The 21,277-nt window shown below is 36.0% G+C and overlaps 1 protein-coding gene across 1 annotated transcript; it reads left to right on the top strand.

The window, feature by feature from the left end:
* Positions 1-13,062: 13,062 nt before the first annotated feature.
* LOC129553697 (olfactory receptor 5T1-like) lies at positions 13,063-14,067 on the top strand. The gene has a single exon (XM_055422447.2). It carries the CDS (start codon positions 13,063-13,065, stop codon positions 14,065-14,067), a length of 1,005 nt encoding a protein of 334 aa, XP_055278422.2.
* Positions 14,068-21,277: the final 7,210 nt, after the last annotated feature.

Here is a 21,277-nt window from a genome sequence, read left to right as displayed (position 1 = left end):
TAAAATATATGTTATTCAAGTCTTTAGTTCAAATAATTTAATATTATTATTAAATATTTTTAACTGTAAACTATATTTGACTTAGAAATACATGGAAGTTCCTTTAACATATCACTCTTGCTATTATATACTAAGTATTAAATTTTAAAATAAACGTTATAAACTAAAGCTTACAAGAATATAAACTAGTTCATATTTACCATTCTTATATGATACTGGTTTTATCTCGCTGTAGAGGATATAAATAATTATATTAGTTTACATGAAATCACAATTTAATCAGACATTCAACTTGCCTTTAAAATAGTCCATTCTAAATAAAGTGCTCTTTAATAAAGTTTCCCTACCCCATGAGATCTCTTTGACCAGTCATGTTGCATATCCAATTAAAAGCACCATTTGGCACTCTATGATCGGTTTTATTTTTCCCAGGTAGTTCTCACTCCACCCAGAATACTTTCTCTTCAGCCTTTCCATGGACTAGAGTGTGCAGCACACTTTCTATTTCTTAAAAATGAATAAGGTGCTGAGCAGTATAACTGGAGACCATCTAAAACTGACACACACCCAGTTCAAACACTGTCATGAACACTCTACTGTGAGCCTCTATTAACACTGAGCTTGCAGCACAGTTTCCTGAACATGTTTTTCTTATTTCCTCCTATATTATATTCTTAACTGATATTTAAAGTTCTGCACATGTAATTGCCCAGATGATAAATACTATTTTAATCTTATATGTTATTGATTCTTCCCCAGGCACCAGGGAGACCTAGTTCAGTTCAGTTCAGTCACTCAGTCGTGTCCGACTCTCCGCGACGCCATGAATCACAGCACGCCAGGCCTCCCTGTCCATCACCAACTCCCGGAGTACACTCAGACTCATGTCCATCAAGTCGGTGATGCCATCCAGCCATCTCATTCTCTGTCGTCCCTGTCTCCTCCCACCCCCAATTCCTCCCAGCATCAGAGTCTTTTCCAGTGAGTCAACTCGTCGCATGAGGTGGCCAAAGAACTGCAGTCTCAGCTTTAGCATCAGTCCTTGCAATGAACACCCAGGATCAGTCTCCCTTAGAATGGACTGGTTGGATCTCCTGGCGGTACAAGGGACTCTCAAGAGTCTTCTCCAGCACCACAGTTCAAAAGCATCGATTCTTCGGCGATCAGCCTTCTTCACAGTCCAACTCTCACATCCATACATGACCATGGGAAAAACCATAGCCTTGACTAGACGGACCTTTGTTGGCAAAGTAGTGTCTCTGCTTTTTAATATGGTATCAAGGTTGGTCATAACTTTCCTTCCAAGGAGTAAGCGTCTTTTAATTTCATGGCTGCAATCAGCATCTGCAGTGATTTTGGAGCCCAAAAAAATAAAGTCTGACACTGTTTCCACTGTTTTTCCATCTATTTCCCATGAAGTGATGGGCCAGATGCCATGATCTTTGTTTTCTGAATGTTGAGCTTCAAGCCAACATTTTCACTCTCCTCTTTCACTTTCATCAAGAGACTTTTGAGTTCCTCTTCACTTTCTGCCATAAGGGTAGTGTTATCAGCATATCTGAGATTACTGATATTTCTCCCAACAATCTTGATTCCAGCTTGTGCTTCTTCCAGCCCAGCGCTCCTCATGATGTACTCTGCATAGAAGTTAAATAAGAAAGGTGACAATATACAGCCTTGACGCACTCCTTTTCCTATTTGGAACCAGTCTGTTGTTCCATGTCCAGTTCTGACTGTTGCTTCCTGACCTGCATACAGGTTTCTCAAGAGGCAGGTCAGGTGGTCTGGTATTCCCATCTCTTTCAGAATGTTCCACAGTTTATTGTGATCCACATAGTCAAAGGCTTTGGCATAGTCAATGAAGCAGAAATAGATGCTCTTCTGAAACTCTCTTGCTTTCTCCATGATCCAGCGGATGTTGGCAATTTGATCTCTGGTGCCTCTGCCTTTTCTAAAACCTGCTTGAACATCTGGGAGTTCACGGTTCACATATTGCTGAAGCCTGGCTTGGAGAATTTTGAGCATCACTTTGCTAGCGTGTGAGATGAGTGCAATTGTGCGGTAGTTTGAGCATTCTTTGACATTGCCTTTCTTTGGGATTGGAATGAAGACTGACTTTTTCCAGTCCTGTGGCCACTGCTGAGTTTTCCAAATTTGTTGGCTTATTGAGTGCAGCACTTTCACAGCATCATCTTTCAAGATTTGAAATAGCTCAACTGGAATCCATCACCTCCACTAGCTTTGTTCATAGTGATGCTTTCTAAGGTCCACTTTACTTCACATTCCAAGATGTCTGGCTCTAGGTCAGTGATTACGTTATCGTGACTATCTTGGTCGTGAAGATATTTGCAGCCAAAGATGGAGAAGCTGTATACAGTTAGCAAAAACAAGACCAGGAGCTGACTGTGGCTCAGATCATGAACTCCTTATTGCCAAATTCAGACTGAAATTGAAGAAAGTACGGAAAACCACTAAACCATTCAGATATGACCTAAATCAAATCCCTTATGATTATACAGTGGAAGTGAGGAATAGATTTAAGGGACTAGATCTGATAGATAGAGTGCCTGATGAACTCTGGACGGAGGTTCGTGACATTGTACAGGAGACAGGGACCAAGACCATCCCCATGGAAAAAAAATGCAAAAAAGCAAAATGGCTGTCTGAGGAGGCCTTACAAATAGCTGTGAAAAGAAGAGAGGTGAAAGGCAAAGGAGAAAAGGAAAGATATAAGCATCTGAATGCAGAGTTCCAAGGAATAGCATGGAGAGATAAGAAAGCCTTCTTCAGTGATCAGTGCAAAGAAATAGAGGAAAACAACAGAATAGGAAAAACAAGAGATCTTTTCAAGAAAATTAGAGATTCCAAGGGAACATTTCATGCAAAGATGGGCTCAATAAAGGACAGAAATGGTATGGACCTAACAGAAGCAGAAGATGTTAAGAAGAGGTGGCAAGAATACACAGAAGAACTGTACAAAAAGGGAGACCTAAGAGATAGATAAATTCTGTATCATTATTCCTAGAATTAAAAAAAAAAATAGAACCACTGATAATAGAGATTTTATTTTCTCAGTTTCAAATTTCTAGTGTGAATGCAGTTGTAAGAGAAAATAATACCAAAACTTTGTATCGAGTAAAATAACTTGAATTCTCCAACTGAGATAGTGCGGAAAAGATACAACCTGTGTCTTCTGGGCTTAAGTTCTGGGAAAAAACAATTATTCCCAACACCTAGATTGTTTCAAAAATGTTGATTTGTTCCCAGCCATGTTACTTATTAGCAAACAGTGGCTTCTAAGGGTTGATGATACAAACAGAAAATATTTCCCTGAGAGGGAGCTCTCATGGTAGTGTTATAACAGAGAGTGACTATGAAGGTAATAACAGAGTATCAGGGATCATGTGGAAGACATCACGGAAGGTGAGGAGTGGGTGACGTGAGAAGCCAGCCAGGTCTGAGCTACTGCCGGTGCGTAACCAGAGAGCAACTGTGCTGGGAGGAGCTCTAAAGTCTCACAATTAGCACAGTGTAGTGAGCAGGGATAGAGAAAACTTCCGATGCCATAGAAAATAAAATTCAGAAAAAGACCCAAATTTATCATCCAATACCAAAACACCATAACATATTTGCAAAATAGAGACTTTTAAATTAATGTTATTGAAACAGCACAGTGGCTTTAAAATAGGAAAGCTTTACATGATGCATAGGTTTAAACAGTGTAGAAAGTAAGTGAAACATTGTTCAGTTCAGTTCAGTTCAGTCGCTCAGTCGTGTCCGACTCTCCGCGACCCCATGAATCACAGCACGCCAGGCCTCCCTGTCCATCACCAACTCCCGGAGTTCACTCAAACTCATGTCCACAGAGTCGGTGATGCCATCCAGCCATCTCATTCTCTGTCGTCCCCGTCTCCTCCCACCAAAAAAGTGAAACAGTGAAGGCATTCTAAATTGAAATTTGTATAATCTTGAAGCAAGAAAACTTTAATTTTGGCTCAAAATTAAAATTCGGATGAGATAAGTCCAGGTTCAATGCATGATACAGGATGCTCGGGGCTGGTGCACTGGGATGAACCAGAGGGATGGGATGGGGAGGGAGGTAGGAGGGGGTTTCAAGATGGGGACCACATGTACACCCAGGGTGGATTCATGTCAATGTATGGCAAAACCAATATAAATAATGCAAAGTAATTAGCCTTCAATTAAAATAAATTGAAAAAATTAAAATTCAGGACACAAAACCGGAAAAAAATTAACTACATAAAAGTAGGTAATTCTACTTGATGGAAATGAGCATTCACCAAAAGTAAAGTTAACTAGTGTGGGTAAAGTTTTGGAAAAAATATGTCATATCTCAGATAGACTTGTATTTTCCATTACAAAAAGGTATTTTTTAGTTATCAAGGAAAAGTCTAAAATGAAATTAGATACAAATGATACAGATAGTTTAAGGAACACTTCACAGAAAACAGAGCAAAACAATTGTTTAAAAATGGGAAGACACTCACCTTGTTAATGAACAAGGAAAAAAATTTAACTGTACAGAGATTTAGTTGTTAAAAATAATCTGATATTTTTCTGTGTAGTTTTCTGGGAAAACACATTAATACACTAATTATATTGAGAAAGACTCTGATAGAAGTTAAAATTTATCCTGTAATAAAAATAGCATACCAAATTGGCAAAATAAGAGCACTAAAAAACAAAAACAAAAACTGCTATTGAACTATTGAGAAAACTTTGAGAAAGAAATATGGATTTTTATTAGAATGTTATAATAGAGTAAGAAAATCTTCTAAGGGTTTACACATTTAAATATTTCAAAAGTGAAATAATGTAAGAGTTATAGTACATGTTTCTATACCGTTAAAGCAAAGAAAGTTTTTCTCGATTGACGCAGAATTAGAATGCAGAACACAAAACCCAAAATATCTACACAAAAATAAATAATTTTACATGGTACAACCTTACACTAAAAGTAAAATTAAAATGTTTTGATAAAGATGACAAAACATAATACCTCCCCTAAAGTGCTATTTGCTTTTATTAATAAGCTCCACTTAAATATCAGGAAGTCAAAATAAAACAAAGTAGAAATATGAACCAAATAGTTGAAGTAACAGTTTGCAGAAAAGGGAGGAAAATTATCATTTAAAAATAGGGACAAAATCTCAATTGCATTCAAGAAAAAGGAATGGAAAATGTATATTGTGTAGATATAGTAAATAAAACAGTCTAAGACATTTCCCCAATCAATCTCTTGGGAAAATATACTTTTTACCCTCATGAGAATGTCAATGCCCAAACCTGTGGAGAAGAACTGGGCACCTTCAATTACTCTTTGAATCAATAAACATGCGTAAGTATGATTTGATGTCCTTTTGCATTTTTCAGCATTGTTTGTAAAAGATGATCATTCAACCAATTGTGAATTATCAGGTGGACTGTCTCTCTTTGACTTAATGAGCCTTCATTTTGATGTTGTCATTGACTTTTTACTTTTTTTCATAGCTATCTGTTTCCTTCAAAACAGGAGTTTTGTAATTTTTTATCCAAATTTGTCTAGTGTTTTCAGTGGGAGGAATGTCTTGCTGTGACCCTATATGTCACAACCAGAAATGAAAGTTACTTCTTCATTGTTTAAATTTTCCTAATTATATTCAACTTGATTTTACTACGTAAAATATTTATTTTGTGTGCTTTATAATCCCTCCTTCAATCATCTTATTCATTTATTAATATAACTCCTCTGTAAACTGCCAGTGAGCTTTCTCTTTTTGCCCCTGTACCCCTTCATAGTGTCACTTTAAAATTTAAATATCTACAGTAATCTTTATTTCCACTGTTTCCCCATCCATTTCCCATGAAGTGATGGGACCAGATGCCATGATCTTCGTTTTCTGAATGTTGAGCTTCAAGCCAACCTTTTCACTCTCCTCTTTCACTTTCACCAAGAGGCTTTTGAGTTCCTCTTCACTTTCTGCCATCAGGGTGGTGTCATCTGCATGTCTGAGGTTATTGATATTTCTCCCAGCAATCTTGATTCCAGCTTGTGCTTCTTCCAGCCCAGCGTTTCTCATCATGTACTCTGCATATAAGTTAAATAAGCAGGATGACAATATACAAACTTGACGTACTCCTTTTCCTATTTGGAACCAGTCTGTTGTTCCATGTCCAGTTCTAACTGTTGCTTCCTGACCTGCATACAGGTTTCTCAAGAAGCAGGTCAGGTGGTCTGGGATTCCCATCTCTTTCAGAATTTTCCACAGTTTGTTGTGATCTACACAGTCAAAGGCTTTGGCATAGTCAATGAAGCAGAAATAGATGTTTTTCTGGAACTCTCTTGCTTTTTCCATGATCCAACGGATGTTGGCAATTAGATCTCTGGTGCCTCTGCCTTTTCTAAAACCAGCTTGAACATCTGGAAGTTCATGGTTCACGTATTGCTGAAGCCTGGCTTGGAGAATTTTGAGCGTTACTTTACTAGCATGTGCGATGAGTGCAATTGTGCGGTAGTTAGAGCATTCTTTGGCATTGCCTTTCTTTGGGATTGGAATGAAGACTGACCTTTTCCAGTCCTGTGGCCACTGCTGAGTTTTCCAAATTTGCTGGCATATTGAGTGCAGCACTTTCACAGCATCATCTTTCAGGATTTGAAATAGCTCAATTGGAATTCCATCACCTCCACTAGCTTTGTTTGTAGTGATGCTTTCTAAGGCCCACTTGACTTCACATTCCAAGATGTCTGGCTCTAGGTCAGTGATCACACCATCGTGATTATCTGGGTTGTGTAGATCTTTTTTGTACAGTTCTTCTGTGTATTCTTGCCACCTCTTCTTAATATCTTCTGCACGACTGAGCGACTGAACTGAACTGAATCTTTATTTAATGATAATGAAGTCTATTATAGGTACTTTCATATTATTTAATTATGTAAGCATTTACAAAATTTTGAGAATAGTAGCAAGCTATATTCTCAAGTAGAGGAAATTGGATTTCAGAGTAATTAAATCATCAGCCCAATGGCATAGCTATTAAACGTTAGAGCTAGTTCCATCTCCTATATCATTAGATGTCATTCCAATTCTGTGTATATTTTTCTTCCACCGAGAGATCGTTTTACACCAGAGGCCAGAGTGCATTCACATAATCATTTAACTTTGTTGTTCATTGCTCCAGAATCAAGCATTTGTTTTTTTTATCACTAAGAAGAGGGGAAAAAAAAAGATCTTGTTGCTTTTCTATCCCAGAAGAGAATTAGTGTTTTTTTGTCCCTGAGATATCCCTAAAGATTTCAAGAGCCAGAGAATCTGGTATAAGAGTTCAAATGCTCAATCCTCATAGCGTATTTTAACTGAGCATGCAGTTCATTTTCACAGGTAATATGAGAGGATTTTCATTGACTACAAAATATTTTAGAAGCGATAACCTTAAATCTCATACTAGATTCTATGCCTTAATATTTAACTCTTAGATAAAATTTTCTAGTTAATTCAGAACTGAATTAAAGATTGAGTGAGGAAATTAATGAGAACATAGTAGGGGAAATAAGAAAGACTCCCTGAATTTTTAGCCCAATGTAGCTATAAATTAGAATATTGTTTTAATTTCCTAGATGGAAGACAGCAGTCAGAATAAGGGTATGAATATATGGCTATATTTAAACTTTAGGAAAATTATTAAATGGAAAGAAAATTATTTATTAACAAGCCATTGGGTATACGTCTTTTGAAGATCATTTTTTTTTCATTGAGAGATTAAATTAATTTTAAATTTATTTCACTAATTAGCTGATTGATCTAGAAGCTACAGCCAAATTTTTGTTCCATTTTATTTTCATAGTCTACTTAAGCTTGATTTAAAAAAAGATTCAGACACATAAGAATGTTAATTTGTATTTCTAGGGGCATAGCAATTCCAGAATTGTGGCATGTAACAATTAGCTTGTGATATGTTGATGCAATAATAGCATGGGGTCTGGGAACAGAGAAATTTGTACTTCAGCCTTGGTGCCTCTAATAACTCACTGTGTGAGCTTACTCAGTTCATAGATCTTGCTGGTCCTTCAACTGTCCATTGGTTTGGATAAAAGAATTCTCATTTATTTGGTTGCAGGTTGCTATGCAGATTGCACAGAACATTGTATGTACCATCTCTAACCTCTTGTAGCCACTTTATGATTTGCGGTAGCTTTTAACTCAGCTTTGTTTTTCTCAAATTCTGTGTTGATAATATTATTCATGTCATGAGTGTCTGTTTCCCACCTGTTTGAGAATTGAGGATGATGATACTTTGTCAAAAATCTGGGACCCATCTTCCTAAACGCTTTCTCTCAAAGTGAAATCAGCTAGATGCAAAAACAATTAGTTCTAATTTCCTTAATAGTGGACAGAAGCGCCTGTTTGAAGAGCATCCTGGATGAAGCAAATGACTCCATTCTTTTTGTCTGTGTGTGCTAAGTCATGTCTGACTCTTTGCCACCCCATGGACTGGCCCACTACACTCCTCTGTCCATGGAATTTTCCAGGCAAGAGTACTGGATTAGATTGCCATTTCCCTCTCCAGGGTATCTTTGTGAGGGATCAAACCCACATCTCCTGCATTGGGAGATGGATTCTCTACCACTGGCACCACCTGGGAAACACGTTTTCTCTATCATCCCTCATTTCTCTACAATGAAATAGGTAATTGCTCTAATGAGGCATGATTAAGAATAACATATGCCTTCATTCATAATCCACCTTTTGTACCTATGGCTGATTCATGTTGAAGCTTGATAGAAAACAACAAAGTTTGCAAAGCAATTATTCTTCAATTAAAGAACAAATAAACTCAAAATAAAGGAAAAATTGGAGTAAAAAAATAGATCAGAGATATAAAGGTTTATGAGAAAGTTGTAAAAGACAAAATTATTGGTATATTTAAGTAAACATACTATTATTTTATTGATATGCCCTACATCAGAATGCAATGAAAGATAATTTTAAGATGATTGATAGGATTAAATACTGGAATTCAGTTAGTTTAATTTCATGAGAATTATATTTTTAATTTATATTAAGTGTAATGTAACACATAAGCTTAACTAAATGAAGAGCTACTTAGATTTTGGTTTGGAGTCCATTTGTTACCCAATGCTTTGACAAAAATTTGATTTCCAAGCTCCCTATTTATTTATAACTGCCCCATGAAGTTAAGAAAAATTTGAAACAAATTATAGTCATATTTAATATGTATGCATCCTTCACATATAATTGACACTTCAATAAAACATTTTACTGCATCTCATAAGTAAGAACTCTCGTTATACCATGTTCATGTAGTTGAACAAAATATGCACCAAAATTTTGATCAATTTTATTCTTTCATTTGGAGGCTCAAGTTACTTTGGCTAAATCACATTAGGGGCTATATCTGAGATTAATATTAAGGTTCTAGACTTAAATACAATATTTTTTATCTTCCACAACTGTGCTGTCTCAAACACACCAGTTAAATAAAAATTAGAATCAAAATAAAGCTAAAGTTTCCCTTGGGAAGGTTAGTGAACATGTATTATCAATAATATAAAGTAATTAGCCTCAAATTAAAATAAATTAAAAAAAAAGAATTTCTTTATTAGACAATCTTGATGTATTTTTCAAAATTTGCCTGTATGTTTTTTTTTTTATTTTTAAGCTTTTTTTTTTATTGGAGGCTAATTATTTTACAATATTATATTGGTTGGTTTTACCATACATTGACATGAATTCGCCCCGGATGTACATGAGTTCCCCTTTTGAACCCCCCTCCCACCTCCCTCCTCCCCTTATCCTCCCTCTGGGTCATCCCCGCATAACAGCCCTGAGCATCCTGTAACATGCATTGACCCTGAACTGGCGATACGTTTCACATATGATAATATACATGTTTCAATGCCATTCTCCCAAATCATCCCACCCTCACCCTCTCCCACAGAGTCCCAAAGACTGTTCTATACATCTGTGTCTCTTTTGCTGTCTCGTATACAGGGTTATCATTTGCATCTTTCTAAATTCCATATATATGTGTTAGTATACTGTATTGGTGTTTTTCTTTCTGGCTTACTTCACTCTGTATAATAGACTCTAGTTTCATCCACCTCATTAGAAGTGGTTCAAATGCATTCTTTCTGATGGCTGAGTAATACTCCATTGTGTATATGTACCACAGCTTTCTTATCCATTCGTCAGCAGATGGGCATCTAGGTTGCTTCCATGTCCTGGCTATTATAAACAGTGCTGCAATGAACATTGGAGTACATGTGTCTCTTTCAATTCTGGTTTCCTCGCTGTGTATGCCCAGGAGTGCGATAGCTGGATCATATGGCAGTTCTATTTCCAGTTTTTTGAGGAATCTCCACACTGTTTTCCATAGTGGCTGTACTAGTTTGCATTCCCACCAACAGTGTAAGAGGGTTCCCTTCTCTCCACACCCTCTCCAGCAGTTATTGCATGTAGACTTTTGGATAGCAGCCATTCTGACTGGTGTGAAATGGTATCTCATTGTGGTTTTGATTTACATTTCTCTGATTATGAGGGATGTTGAGCATTTTTTCTTGTGTTTGTTAGCCATCTTTATGTCTTCTTTGGAGAAATGTCTGTTTAGTTCTTTGGCCCATTTTTTGATTGGGTCATTTATTTTTCTGTAATTGAGCTGCAGGAGCTGCTTGTATATTTTGGAGATTAATCCTTTATCAGTTGTTTCATTTGCTATTATTTTCTCCCATTCTGAAGGCTGTCTTTTCACCTTGCTTATAGTTTCCTTTGCTGTGCAGAAGCTTTTGATTTTAATTAGGTCCCATTTGTTTATTTTTGCTTTTATTTCCAATATTCTGTGAGGTGGGTCTTGGAGGATCCTGCTGTGATTTATGTCGGAGAGTTGCCTGCGTGTTTTTATTATCTTTACTGTTTTTCTTATCTGTCTAATTCCTATTTTGAAACTAATTCTTGTCAATCAATATTTTTGTGTGTAATATATGTATTATTGAAGGAGAAAGATTGGTAATAAAGAATTTTAAAAATGACTACATTGTCGATACTCAAATAATACATTTAGTACACTTAATAATTTTAATGTTAAAAAACTTGATGGTTTTATATTTTATTAATATAACCATTCAAACGAAACTGGAATTTTTATAATACATTTGTGTGTGTATATGTACTTTCAAGAGTAATATGTGAGTTCTTTGAATTAACAAAGAGATAAATATTTGATTTAATTATATATTATATTTGTACCATATATATTTTTCTAAGGATTAATTAAGATTTTCCTTTTCAATTTGACAACTCCATAGTTGAAAAATTATTTATTATATGTATTAAGAAAAATTTTCAAGTGAATGGTGGAACTATTTAGGAAAATAAAGACATAAGACTTTGTTTTCCTTCTAAAAGTGATTTTAAGCTGATTTGCTCATTCTCTAGTTGATTTATGCATGTCTCATTATAACAAAGATATAGTGCATTTCATGTTAGTAATATAAGCTATTGGTAGGTTACTGAATTCAGCTCATTTCCACCCACAGCAGAGTTTTCATTATTTTAAATAAATGTTGATCTATATAGCAGACTGAAGGAAAACAAGAGTCATGATACTGAAATCTTGCTCCTAAATACAGTAAATGAAATATCGAATTGCTTCAATACTGGAGACTTTAGGTACCGATACTGATGACCTTTTATCACTTTGCTTGTTTGTTATGCACTTTGCTTTCTTCATACTCCACTGAATAAGCAACAGTCTGACATCATAGGGAAATATGAGCCATAATAAAACACTACATTGTGGTTTATATACTCATGTGCTTCTTTTAGCAATACCTTTTCTAAAGAGTTATATTCTGTCATCAGGAGATATTTACAATTAGTGCTATTTATATCCAAGGGTTCTACTTCCCTGGATTCAACTGTAGGTCCAAAGTATTGTGAAAATGATTTGCAGAGTTCAAAAAGTAAAACAAATTTGCAGCACATCAACTATTCTAAAAGCATTTAAATTGCATTTACAATCTTTTAGACAACATGCACATTATATTAGGTTTTATAAGTAATCTATAGATGGGTTCAAGTATGTGAGAAGAGGTGTGTTGCTTATATTGTAAATATCTCCCCATTTGATATAAAGAACTTGTGCATCTTTCATTTTGGTATGGGGGAGGGGAATTCTGGAACTACATGCCCCCTACCTAGGGATGACTGTATACTATAGTAATTATAGAAAATTCAGGTACCAGAATGCCCAAGTTGTTAAGGCATTGGACTTAAAAGCCAATGGATTTATATCATTGTGGGTTCGAACCTCACTTCTGGTACAAGTGAATCTGCTTGGGCTTCCCTGGTGACTCAGATTATAAAGAACCTGCCTGCAATGCAGGAAATCCAGGTTCGACCACTGGGTCAGGAAGATTCCCTGAAGGGAATGGCTACTACACACTCCAGTCTTCTTGCCTAGACAGAGGAGCCTTGTGGGCTGCAGTCCATGGGGTTGCAAAGAGTTGGACATGACTAAGTGGTATCACAATAATAATAATAATAATCCTATTTCCTAGTAATCTGGGGACATGATAAAGTTAAGTAAATTTCATGTTGGTTTTTAACATTTAAATTTAACACTATCTTCTGGTGTAAATGTATTTGTTCACATTTTACAAACTGTAAGCTTCATGCATGCTGTAGAAAATCTGGCATTAGCATTTAGATGTGTATTTTCTACTATAATAATTTTGGGATTAAAAACTCCTATATTATTTGTCTTTGTGGATTTTAAGATGACATAATATGAAAGTGAGCAGTCATAAATTCAACAGAAAATAAATTAGAAGTTAAAACATGTAAACTGGCACTATTTTTAACATGAAAATTTAATCAACAGCAGTTAATTTATCTTTACAGAGTAATGTATCCACTTGGACTCAACTTTTAATCACTGGACTGTTCCCTCACTGAAAAGGATTTCTAAGAAACAGACGTGAGGATATAATTGGTGGACTCTATTTTTACCATATATTGTTTTTGGAACTTAAAAATGAAAACTGAGATGTCAGGGTCACCATCAGACTTAGATTTATACAGGATTCAGATAAAAAATAGGACTGAGGTCACCATGTTTATACTGATGGGCTTTACAGATGATTCTGAGGTGCAAATCTTTCTATTTTTACTATTTCTCGCAATCTATGTTTTTACAATGGTAGGGAATTTGGGGTTGGTTTTCTTGGTCATTATGGATTCCCGGCTCCACAACCCCATGTACTATTTTCTGACAGCATTGTCATTCTTGGATGCTTGCTATTCTTCTGTTATCACCCCCAAAATGCTGATCAATTTCCTAGCAGAGAATAAAACCATTTCCTTTCTTGGATGTGCTACACAGATGTTTCTCTTTCTTACTTGTGGGACCACAGAATGCTTCATCTTGGCTGCAATGGCCTATGATCGCTATGTAGCCATCTACGACCCTCTCCTGTACTTAGTGAAAATGTCGCCCAGAGTCCATGTGCCACTTATAATTTCCTGCTATGTTGGTGGCGTCTTGCACGCTACTTTACACACAGTGGCTACTTTCAGCCTCTCCTTCTGCGCCTCCAATGAAATCAGACATGTGTTCTGTGACATCCCTCCCCTCCTCGCTATTTCTTGCTCTGATACTCGCATGAACCAGCTTCTAGTTTTCTATTTTGCAGGCTCTATTGAGATATCCACCATATTGATTGTTCTGGTCTCCTATGGCTTCATCCTTTTGGCCATTCTGAGGATGCGTTCTGCTGGAGGGAGAAGGAAAGTCTTTTCTACATGTGGTTCTCACCTCACTGGAGTGTCCATTTTTCATGGTACGGTTCTCTTCATGTACGTGAGGCCCAGCTCCAGCTATGCCTTGGATCATGACATGATCGTGTCTGTATTTTACACCATCATAATTCCCAGGCTGAATCCCATCATCTATAGTTTGAGGAACAAAGATGTCAAAGAGGCAATGAAGAGAGTGTTTGGGAAAAACTGGTTTATCAACAAAGTATATTTTTCACACCAAACATTAAATTGAAATAAATTAAAACTGATGTTTATTGTTTTCAAATCAAAAAGTTATAATTAAAATATTTTCTATTGGTTTATTTGAGTCTACCTGTTATTCTTAGATGTTTAAAATAGAGATTATATAGTCAACCCATCACATATGCAGTTTTTGCACATGCAGGAAACTGTAAAATCTATATACATCTATCTTCACATAACATGGATATGTAACATGTATTTTATTATCATATTCATATGAAACTTTATATATATACATACATATATGTATCTACAGATAAGCACATACACATGTATACACACACACATATGCATATATAGACACTGGTTGTTTTTCTAGAACTCTCTTGCTTTTTTGATGATCCATTGGATGTTGGCAATTTGATTTCTGGTTCCTCTGCCTTTTCTAAAACCAGTTTGGACATTTGCAAGTTCATAGTTCACGTATTGCCAAAGCCTGGCTTGGAGAATTTTGAGCATTACTTTACTAGCGTGTGAGATGAGTGCAATTGTGTGGTAGTTTGAGCATTCTTCGGCATTGCCTTTCTTTGGGATTGGAATGAAAACTGACCTTTTCCAGTCCTGTGGCCACTGCTGAGTTTTCCAAATTTGCTGGCATATTGAGTGCAGCACTTTCACAGCATCATCTTTCAGGATTTGAAATAGTTCAACTGGAATTCCATCACCTCCACTAACTTTGTTCGTAGTGATGCTTAAGGTCCACTTGACTTCACATTCCAGGCTGTCTGGCTCTAAGTGAGTGATCACACCATCGTGATTATCTGGGTCGTGATGGTCTTTTTGTACAGTTCTATTGTATTCTTGCCACCTCTGCTTCTGTTAGGTCCCTACCATTTCTGGCCTTTATTGAGCCCATCTTTGAATGAAATGTTCCCTTGGTATCTCTAATTTTCTTGAAGAGATCTCTAATCTTTCCCATTCTACTGTTTTCCTCAATTTCTTTGCATTGACTGCTGAGGAAGGCTTTCTTATCTCTCCTTGTTATGCATTCAAATGGGTATATCTTTCCTTTCCTCCTTTGCTTTTCACTTCCCTTTTTTTCACAATAAAACATCTATTTCTGCTTCATTGACTATACCAAAGCCTTTGACTGTGTGGATCACAATAAACTGTGGAAAATTCTGAAAGAGATGGGGATACCAGACCACCTGACCTGCCTCTTGAGAAACCTGTATGCAGGTCAGGAAGCAACAGTTAGAACTGTACATGGAACAACAGACTGGTTCCAAATAGGAAAAAGAGTACGTCAAGGCTGTATATTGTTACCCTGCTTATTTAACTTATATGCAGAGTACATGATGAGAAACGCTGGGCTGGAAGAAGCACAAGGTGCAATCAAAATTGCCAAGAGAAATATCAATAACCTCAGATATGCAGATGACACCACCCTTATGGCAGAAAGTGAAGAAGAACTAAAGAGCCTCTTGAAGAAGGTGAAATAGGAGAATGAAAAAGTTGGCTTAAAACTCAAGATTCAGAAAATTAAGATCATGGCATCTGGTCCCATCACTTCATGACAAACAGATGGGGAAACAGTGTAAGCAGTGTCAGACTTTATTTTTCTGGGCTCAAATATCACTGCAGATGGTGATTGCAGCCATGAAATTTAAAGACACTTGCTCCTTGGAAGGAAAGTTATGACAAAACTAGACAGCATATTAAAAAGCAGAGACATTGCTTTGCCAACAAAGGTCCATTTAGTCAAGGCTATGGTTTTTCCAGTGGTCATGTATGGATGTGAGAGCTGGACTATAAAGAAAGCTGAGTGACAAAGAATTGATACTTTCAAACTGTGGTGTTGGAGAAGATTCTTGAGAGTCCCTTGGGCTGCAAGGAGATCCAACCAGTCCATCCTAAAGGAAATCAGTCCTGAATATTCATTGGAAAGACTGATGTTGAAGCTGAAACTCCAATACTCTGGTCACCTGATGCGAAGTGCTGACTCATTTGAAAAGACCCTGATGCTGAGAAAGATTGAGGGCAGGAGGAGAAGGGGGCGACAGAGGATGAGATTGTTGGGTGGCATCACCAACTCGATGGACATGAGTTTGTGTAAACTCCAGGAGTTGGTAATGGACAGGGAGGCTTGGCATGCTGCAGTACATGGGGTCACAAAGAATCAGACAGGACTGAGCAACTGAACTGAACTGAATTGCAAATCATGTTGAACATTTGTTTTTTAATGTGCTAAGTGGTGTTGGAGAAGACTCTTGAGAGTCCCTTATACTGCAAGGAAATCCAACCAGTCAATTCTAAAGGAGATCAATCCTGTGTGTTCATTGGAGGGACTGATGCTAAAGCTGAAACTCCAATACTTTGGCCACCTCATGCGACGAGTTGACTCACTGGAAAAGACTCTGATGCTGGGAAAGGTTGGGGGCGGGAGGAGAAGGGGACAGAGAATGAGATGGCTGGATGGCATCACCGACTCTGTGGACATGAGTTTGAGTGAACTCCGGGAGTTGGTGATGGACAGGGAGGCCTGGCGTGCTGTGATTCATGGGGTCGCGGAGAGTCGGACACGACTGAGTGACTGAACTGAACTGAAGTTGCCGTCTGTGTATCTTTTGTGATAAAGTATCTGTACTTTATGTCCATGTTTTACTGTTAATCTTTCATTTTCATATTGTTAAAATTTAGTATTCTTTTAAGATATTATCCATATTCAGCATCATTATTTTGAAAAGGGGCTATCCTTCTTCTATGGATTTTCCTTAATGGCTTTGTCAAAAATCAATTGACTCTACTGTGTAAATTCACTTCTGAAAAGTCTATTTTGTTGCTGACTTAGATGTCTATCCTCTCACCAGTTTCACAATATCTTGGTTATTTTAGGTTTGTGTTAAATATTGAAATTATGTGAGGCCTCCAACACTTTCAAAAATGTTTTGACTACCTTAGCTCCTTTACGTTTTCATAAAAATTATAATTTATTACCTTGTCTTTTCTGTAAAAATGCTTGTGTAATTTTAAGTGTGGTTCCACTGAATATAGAGATCTTTGGGGACTGCATTTAATTAATAGAGCCTTTGTTCACAGTTGGACTGTTTACAAAACTCCTTCCTTCTTTCTTCCTTCTTTTCCTCTTCTCTTCCCTCCTTTTTTTTTCCTGTTTCTTTTCACTCTTTTCTTTGTTTTTCTCTTCTTTTTCTCTCTTTGGTTTAGTACTCAGACTCTATCAGCAGTACTTGCAAATTACTGATTTAGAATCTCTGGATGTAGACTGGAAGCATGTGTGTACTGTTTCACAATTGTTTGAAAACAATTTAAATGCATTGCTAGGTACTAATTCATGGAGTGGTATATGGCACACTCCAAGTCTCCACGCAACTCAAAAAGCTTGGAATTTATCTGCCAAATGTCTAATTTAAAAGGTTCTATCACATATTATACTAAAGTTACCTGTGTACTGTACCATGTCTCCTGTCAAACTATCTATTCATATATTTATATCATACCTCTTCCATTAAACTACTCACTAAAATTTAATATATTTGAACGATTTATTTAAAAAATTTGTCTCTCATAATACTCAGAAATCTAGCACTTTTAAGTTTAAGTAACTATAATAATCATCACTAAATGATTATGAATTCTCTTATAGCTTATGCTTTCACATAATGAAATTATGTGTATGTATAAAGAATTTTGAGAGAAGTAACACTACATATTTCTGGGAGATAACAGGTTATATTTCCTGGTATATAGGTATTTAGTCTCAGAATGAGGACTATGTCCTGTATCATTAGATTTAATTTCCAATTCTATGAATATCCTTTTTCCACTAAGAGATCATTTTATTCAGAGGCCTACTGCACTTTTTCAATTTTATTTATAATAAGAGTTCATTGCTCCAGAACCAGCTACTTGTTTACTATAAGGGAAAAAAATGAAATCAGGTTGTTACTTTCTGTCCCAGAAGAGAATGAGTGTGTTTATTCCTTGGAGCTTCCCTGTAGATTTCAAGAAGAGCTCGGCAATCTGGTGGAAGACTCCTAATGCCTACTATTTGTTTATACCTTACTTGAACAATTAATTTCCACAGGTAAGAGGAAAGGTTTTTCATCACTTATAAAAACTTTTAGAAGCTTTGAGAAGTCCAGGGATCATGATAGAGAACTAGAACCCACTCTGACTATACTTAGGTATATAGAACTACAGATTAGAAAATTAATTTCCTCAATGGAAGGTAACAAAAAGAGAATGATGGAAATAAAAGGTTGATTTAAACAAGAAAAAACATCAAAGGGAGAGATAGTTAACTATCAATCAGCAACTGGGTAAGTGCCATTTGGTGATTAGGATGTTTTTCTCATGGAGGGATATAGATAAATTTGAAATCTATGTTACTAGTCAGTTAATTGCTCTAGAAGGTACTTCTGGTTTTTGTTTTGTTTTGCTTTAATATCCTGATCCCTAACCTAAGGGCTGTATAAGCGAATTCAAATACATGAAGACATTATTTGGCATTATTTCTGGGGTATGTAATTTCCAGAACAATGGTATATCACAAAGAGTGCAATATAGTCAAGGGGAAATAGCTTAACATGCGGGAACAGAAAATTCTGAATTTGAATCCTGACTCTGCTAGTAACTTATTATGTAAACTTGGTTTAGCTAGTCCTTAGATTTCTCATGTTTAAAATGCAGGATTATTTAACTGCAGGTTGTTATGTAGAATACATAAGATGAAGTACACAAATTTTCTAACACCTATTAGCCACTTAATAACATGGTAACTGCTATCATGTCTTTCCTTCTTTTCAAGACTGGTGTTTGTAGTATTTTTTTTCACAGATATTAAGTTCTGCATGTTTTTTCACTGTATGAGAGTTGAGGAGATTATTTGATTTTCCAGAATGTGGCTATTTTGTTAAAAATTTGGATTCCATATTTTTGGTTTTCTAGGCTCTATCTCTTAAAGTAATATTTGCTGGATATAATCAGTTCTAATTTCCTTAAATATTAGTTGATAGAAGTGCCTGTGCTGGAGCACCTTAGATGAAGGAGATAAAGTCCTTACATATTATGGTATATGATATTACAGTCATATTCATAATACAGTTATTGGAAACATTGTTACATTAAAAAATACCTCTAATGACCAGCCAATACACAGGTTTCTCCATTTAAATGAGAGAAGCATTCTGTAAAGTCAAGCAATTCCTCTAAAGTAAAATTGTAAAATAGTGAGAAAACTAACAGATTATTAATTCTATATTAATGCCTATATAAAGATAGACTGGTATCTAGATATGTTTTATGCATTCATGATATACCTAAATAATCTTTAATTTTAAAAATATTGTTAGGCTACATATTTCTACAAATTCTTTCAAATGTTGCAAATCTCCAATTTTTTTTCAACATATTTATTGAAAAACACCCATGTTTAAGTGTATCTACACAGTTCAACTCATGTTGGTCAAGGGTTGGTAGAGGAACTATTGGTGCAAATTTCAAAATTTGCTTGCATAATACTTTTTTTCTTTTCACTGTGTGTTTTCTTATTTGCCTAATTCCTGTTTTGTGTCTGGCACTCTCTGGTAAGCACTTTTGTACACTATGCTTCCTTTCTTGAAAGAGAGAAAACAGAGAGAGAAGAGCAAGAGACAGACATAGATGAGGGTGAAAGAAAATGAGAATTTTTAAAACATAAATATATTTTTCTGATATTCTATACATTAATCTATTTCATATTATTATTGTGGTTTTATAAGTTATTTTATTAATGTATCCTTCAAACTAAACTAGTTTCTTCTAATACTTTCATGTATTATGCTATTGTCTGGGCTTTCCAGATGGCACTAGTGGTAAGGAACCCACCTACCAATACTGGAGCCATAAGAGCCGTGGGTTCCTGCAGTGATCAGGATACAACAGCCTGGGTCAGGAAGATTCCCTGAAGGAGGGCATGGCAACACACTCCAGTATTTTTGCCTGGAAAATCCAAAGACAGAGGAGCCTGGCAGGCTATGGTCCATAGGGTTGCAAAGTTGGACAAGACTGAAATGACTTAGCACATACAGTATGCTATTATTATTGCTTGTTATCTGTGTTAGAAAAATCATCCATGTGAATCTAGAAGGAAGTTTCCGGGAAAGCGAAGACATACAACTTTTGTTTTTTCTTTCTCTTTTTCGTCTAATAATTGTTTCCTTCTCCTCTTGATATAAGCAAGTCTCAACAAAACAAAAATATAATGTTTCACGTTAAGAGTATAAATCATTTGTAAGTCATTGGATTCAACCCAGTCCTCTGCACTACAGATTTTGCACACCCTTAATGCAAATTGGTCTATGGAACACCGAGGAAGAACAAAAGTTAACAGGCTGAAATCTTGCTCCTATAATGTAGATGCAATACTTAATTATGTTTCAAAGATGGAAGCTGTAGGAGCAGATACTGGTGACTCATTAACATTTTGATTATGTATTATACATTTCCCTTGTTTTCATATTCCTTTGAATAAGCAACACTGCCAACCTAGGGAAATATAGCAGTGATAAAATACTACATTGCGATTTAATCAGGATATTATGCTTTTAGCAATACACTGCAGAAAGAACTTTATTATATATCATCAGGTGACATTTATTTTATAGTATTTATAGAAACTCCATATGCAACCATAATATATGGAATGAATGTCCCACAATTTATTTTTGCTAAGAATATGTCTCAAACACACATGCCAGGACTTTGCGGAGATAGAATGTATGCACAGGAAAATTCTAGTTGGTAGTCAAGGGTCAAGTGAACGTTAGCAGTATAATAAATTGTGGGCGAGAAAATGGGCAAACTGAATGTTTTTCAAAGAACAAAAGCTGAAATGCAAAACCACAAAACAACAACAACTTGCTGTTTTCATTGGCATACTGCATTTACCCGCAGAATAATGTATTCAGTTCTGTTCACCACTGTTCCATCTGTACTAGTTAAACAGGGAAAGTAGTCAGAAAAGAGGACACAAAATGATTTGGCTTGGAAAAGCTGCCTCGTACGCTAGTTGTAAAGTCTAACTTATCCCATTTAGTCATCTGGACATTCTTTAAAGCTTAATAATTTCCACATTGGTTTTTATCATTTAAATTCAACACAGTCTTATGATGTGTGTTTGCTCCCATTTTATAAGTTGCAAAATTGAAGAAAGGTATAATCACTGATGAAAATCTAGGATTAGCACTCAGATGTGTGCT

This window comes from Moschus berezovskii, chromosome 14 (assembly GCF_049115385.1).
Source record: "Moschus berezovskii isolate FMDL1 chromosome 14, NW_MosBer_1.0, whole genome shotgun sequence".
Lineage (NCBI taxonomy): Eukaryota > Metazoa > Chordata > Mammalia > Artiodactyla > Moschidae > Moschus > Moschus berezovskii.
Note: the sequence above shows the minus strand (reverse complement) of the source record. Positions and strands in the feature narration are given on the sequence as shown.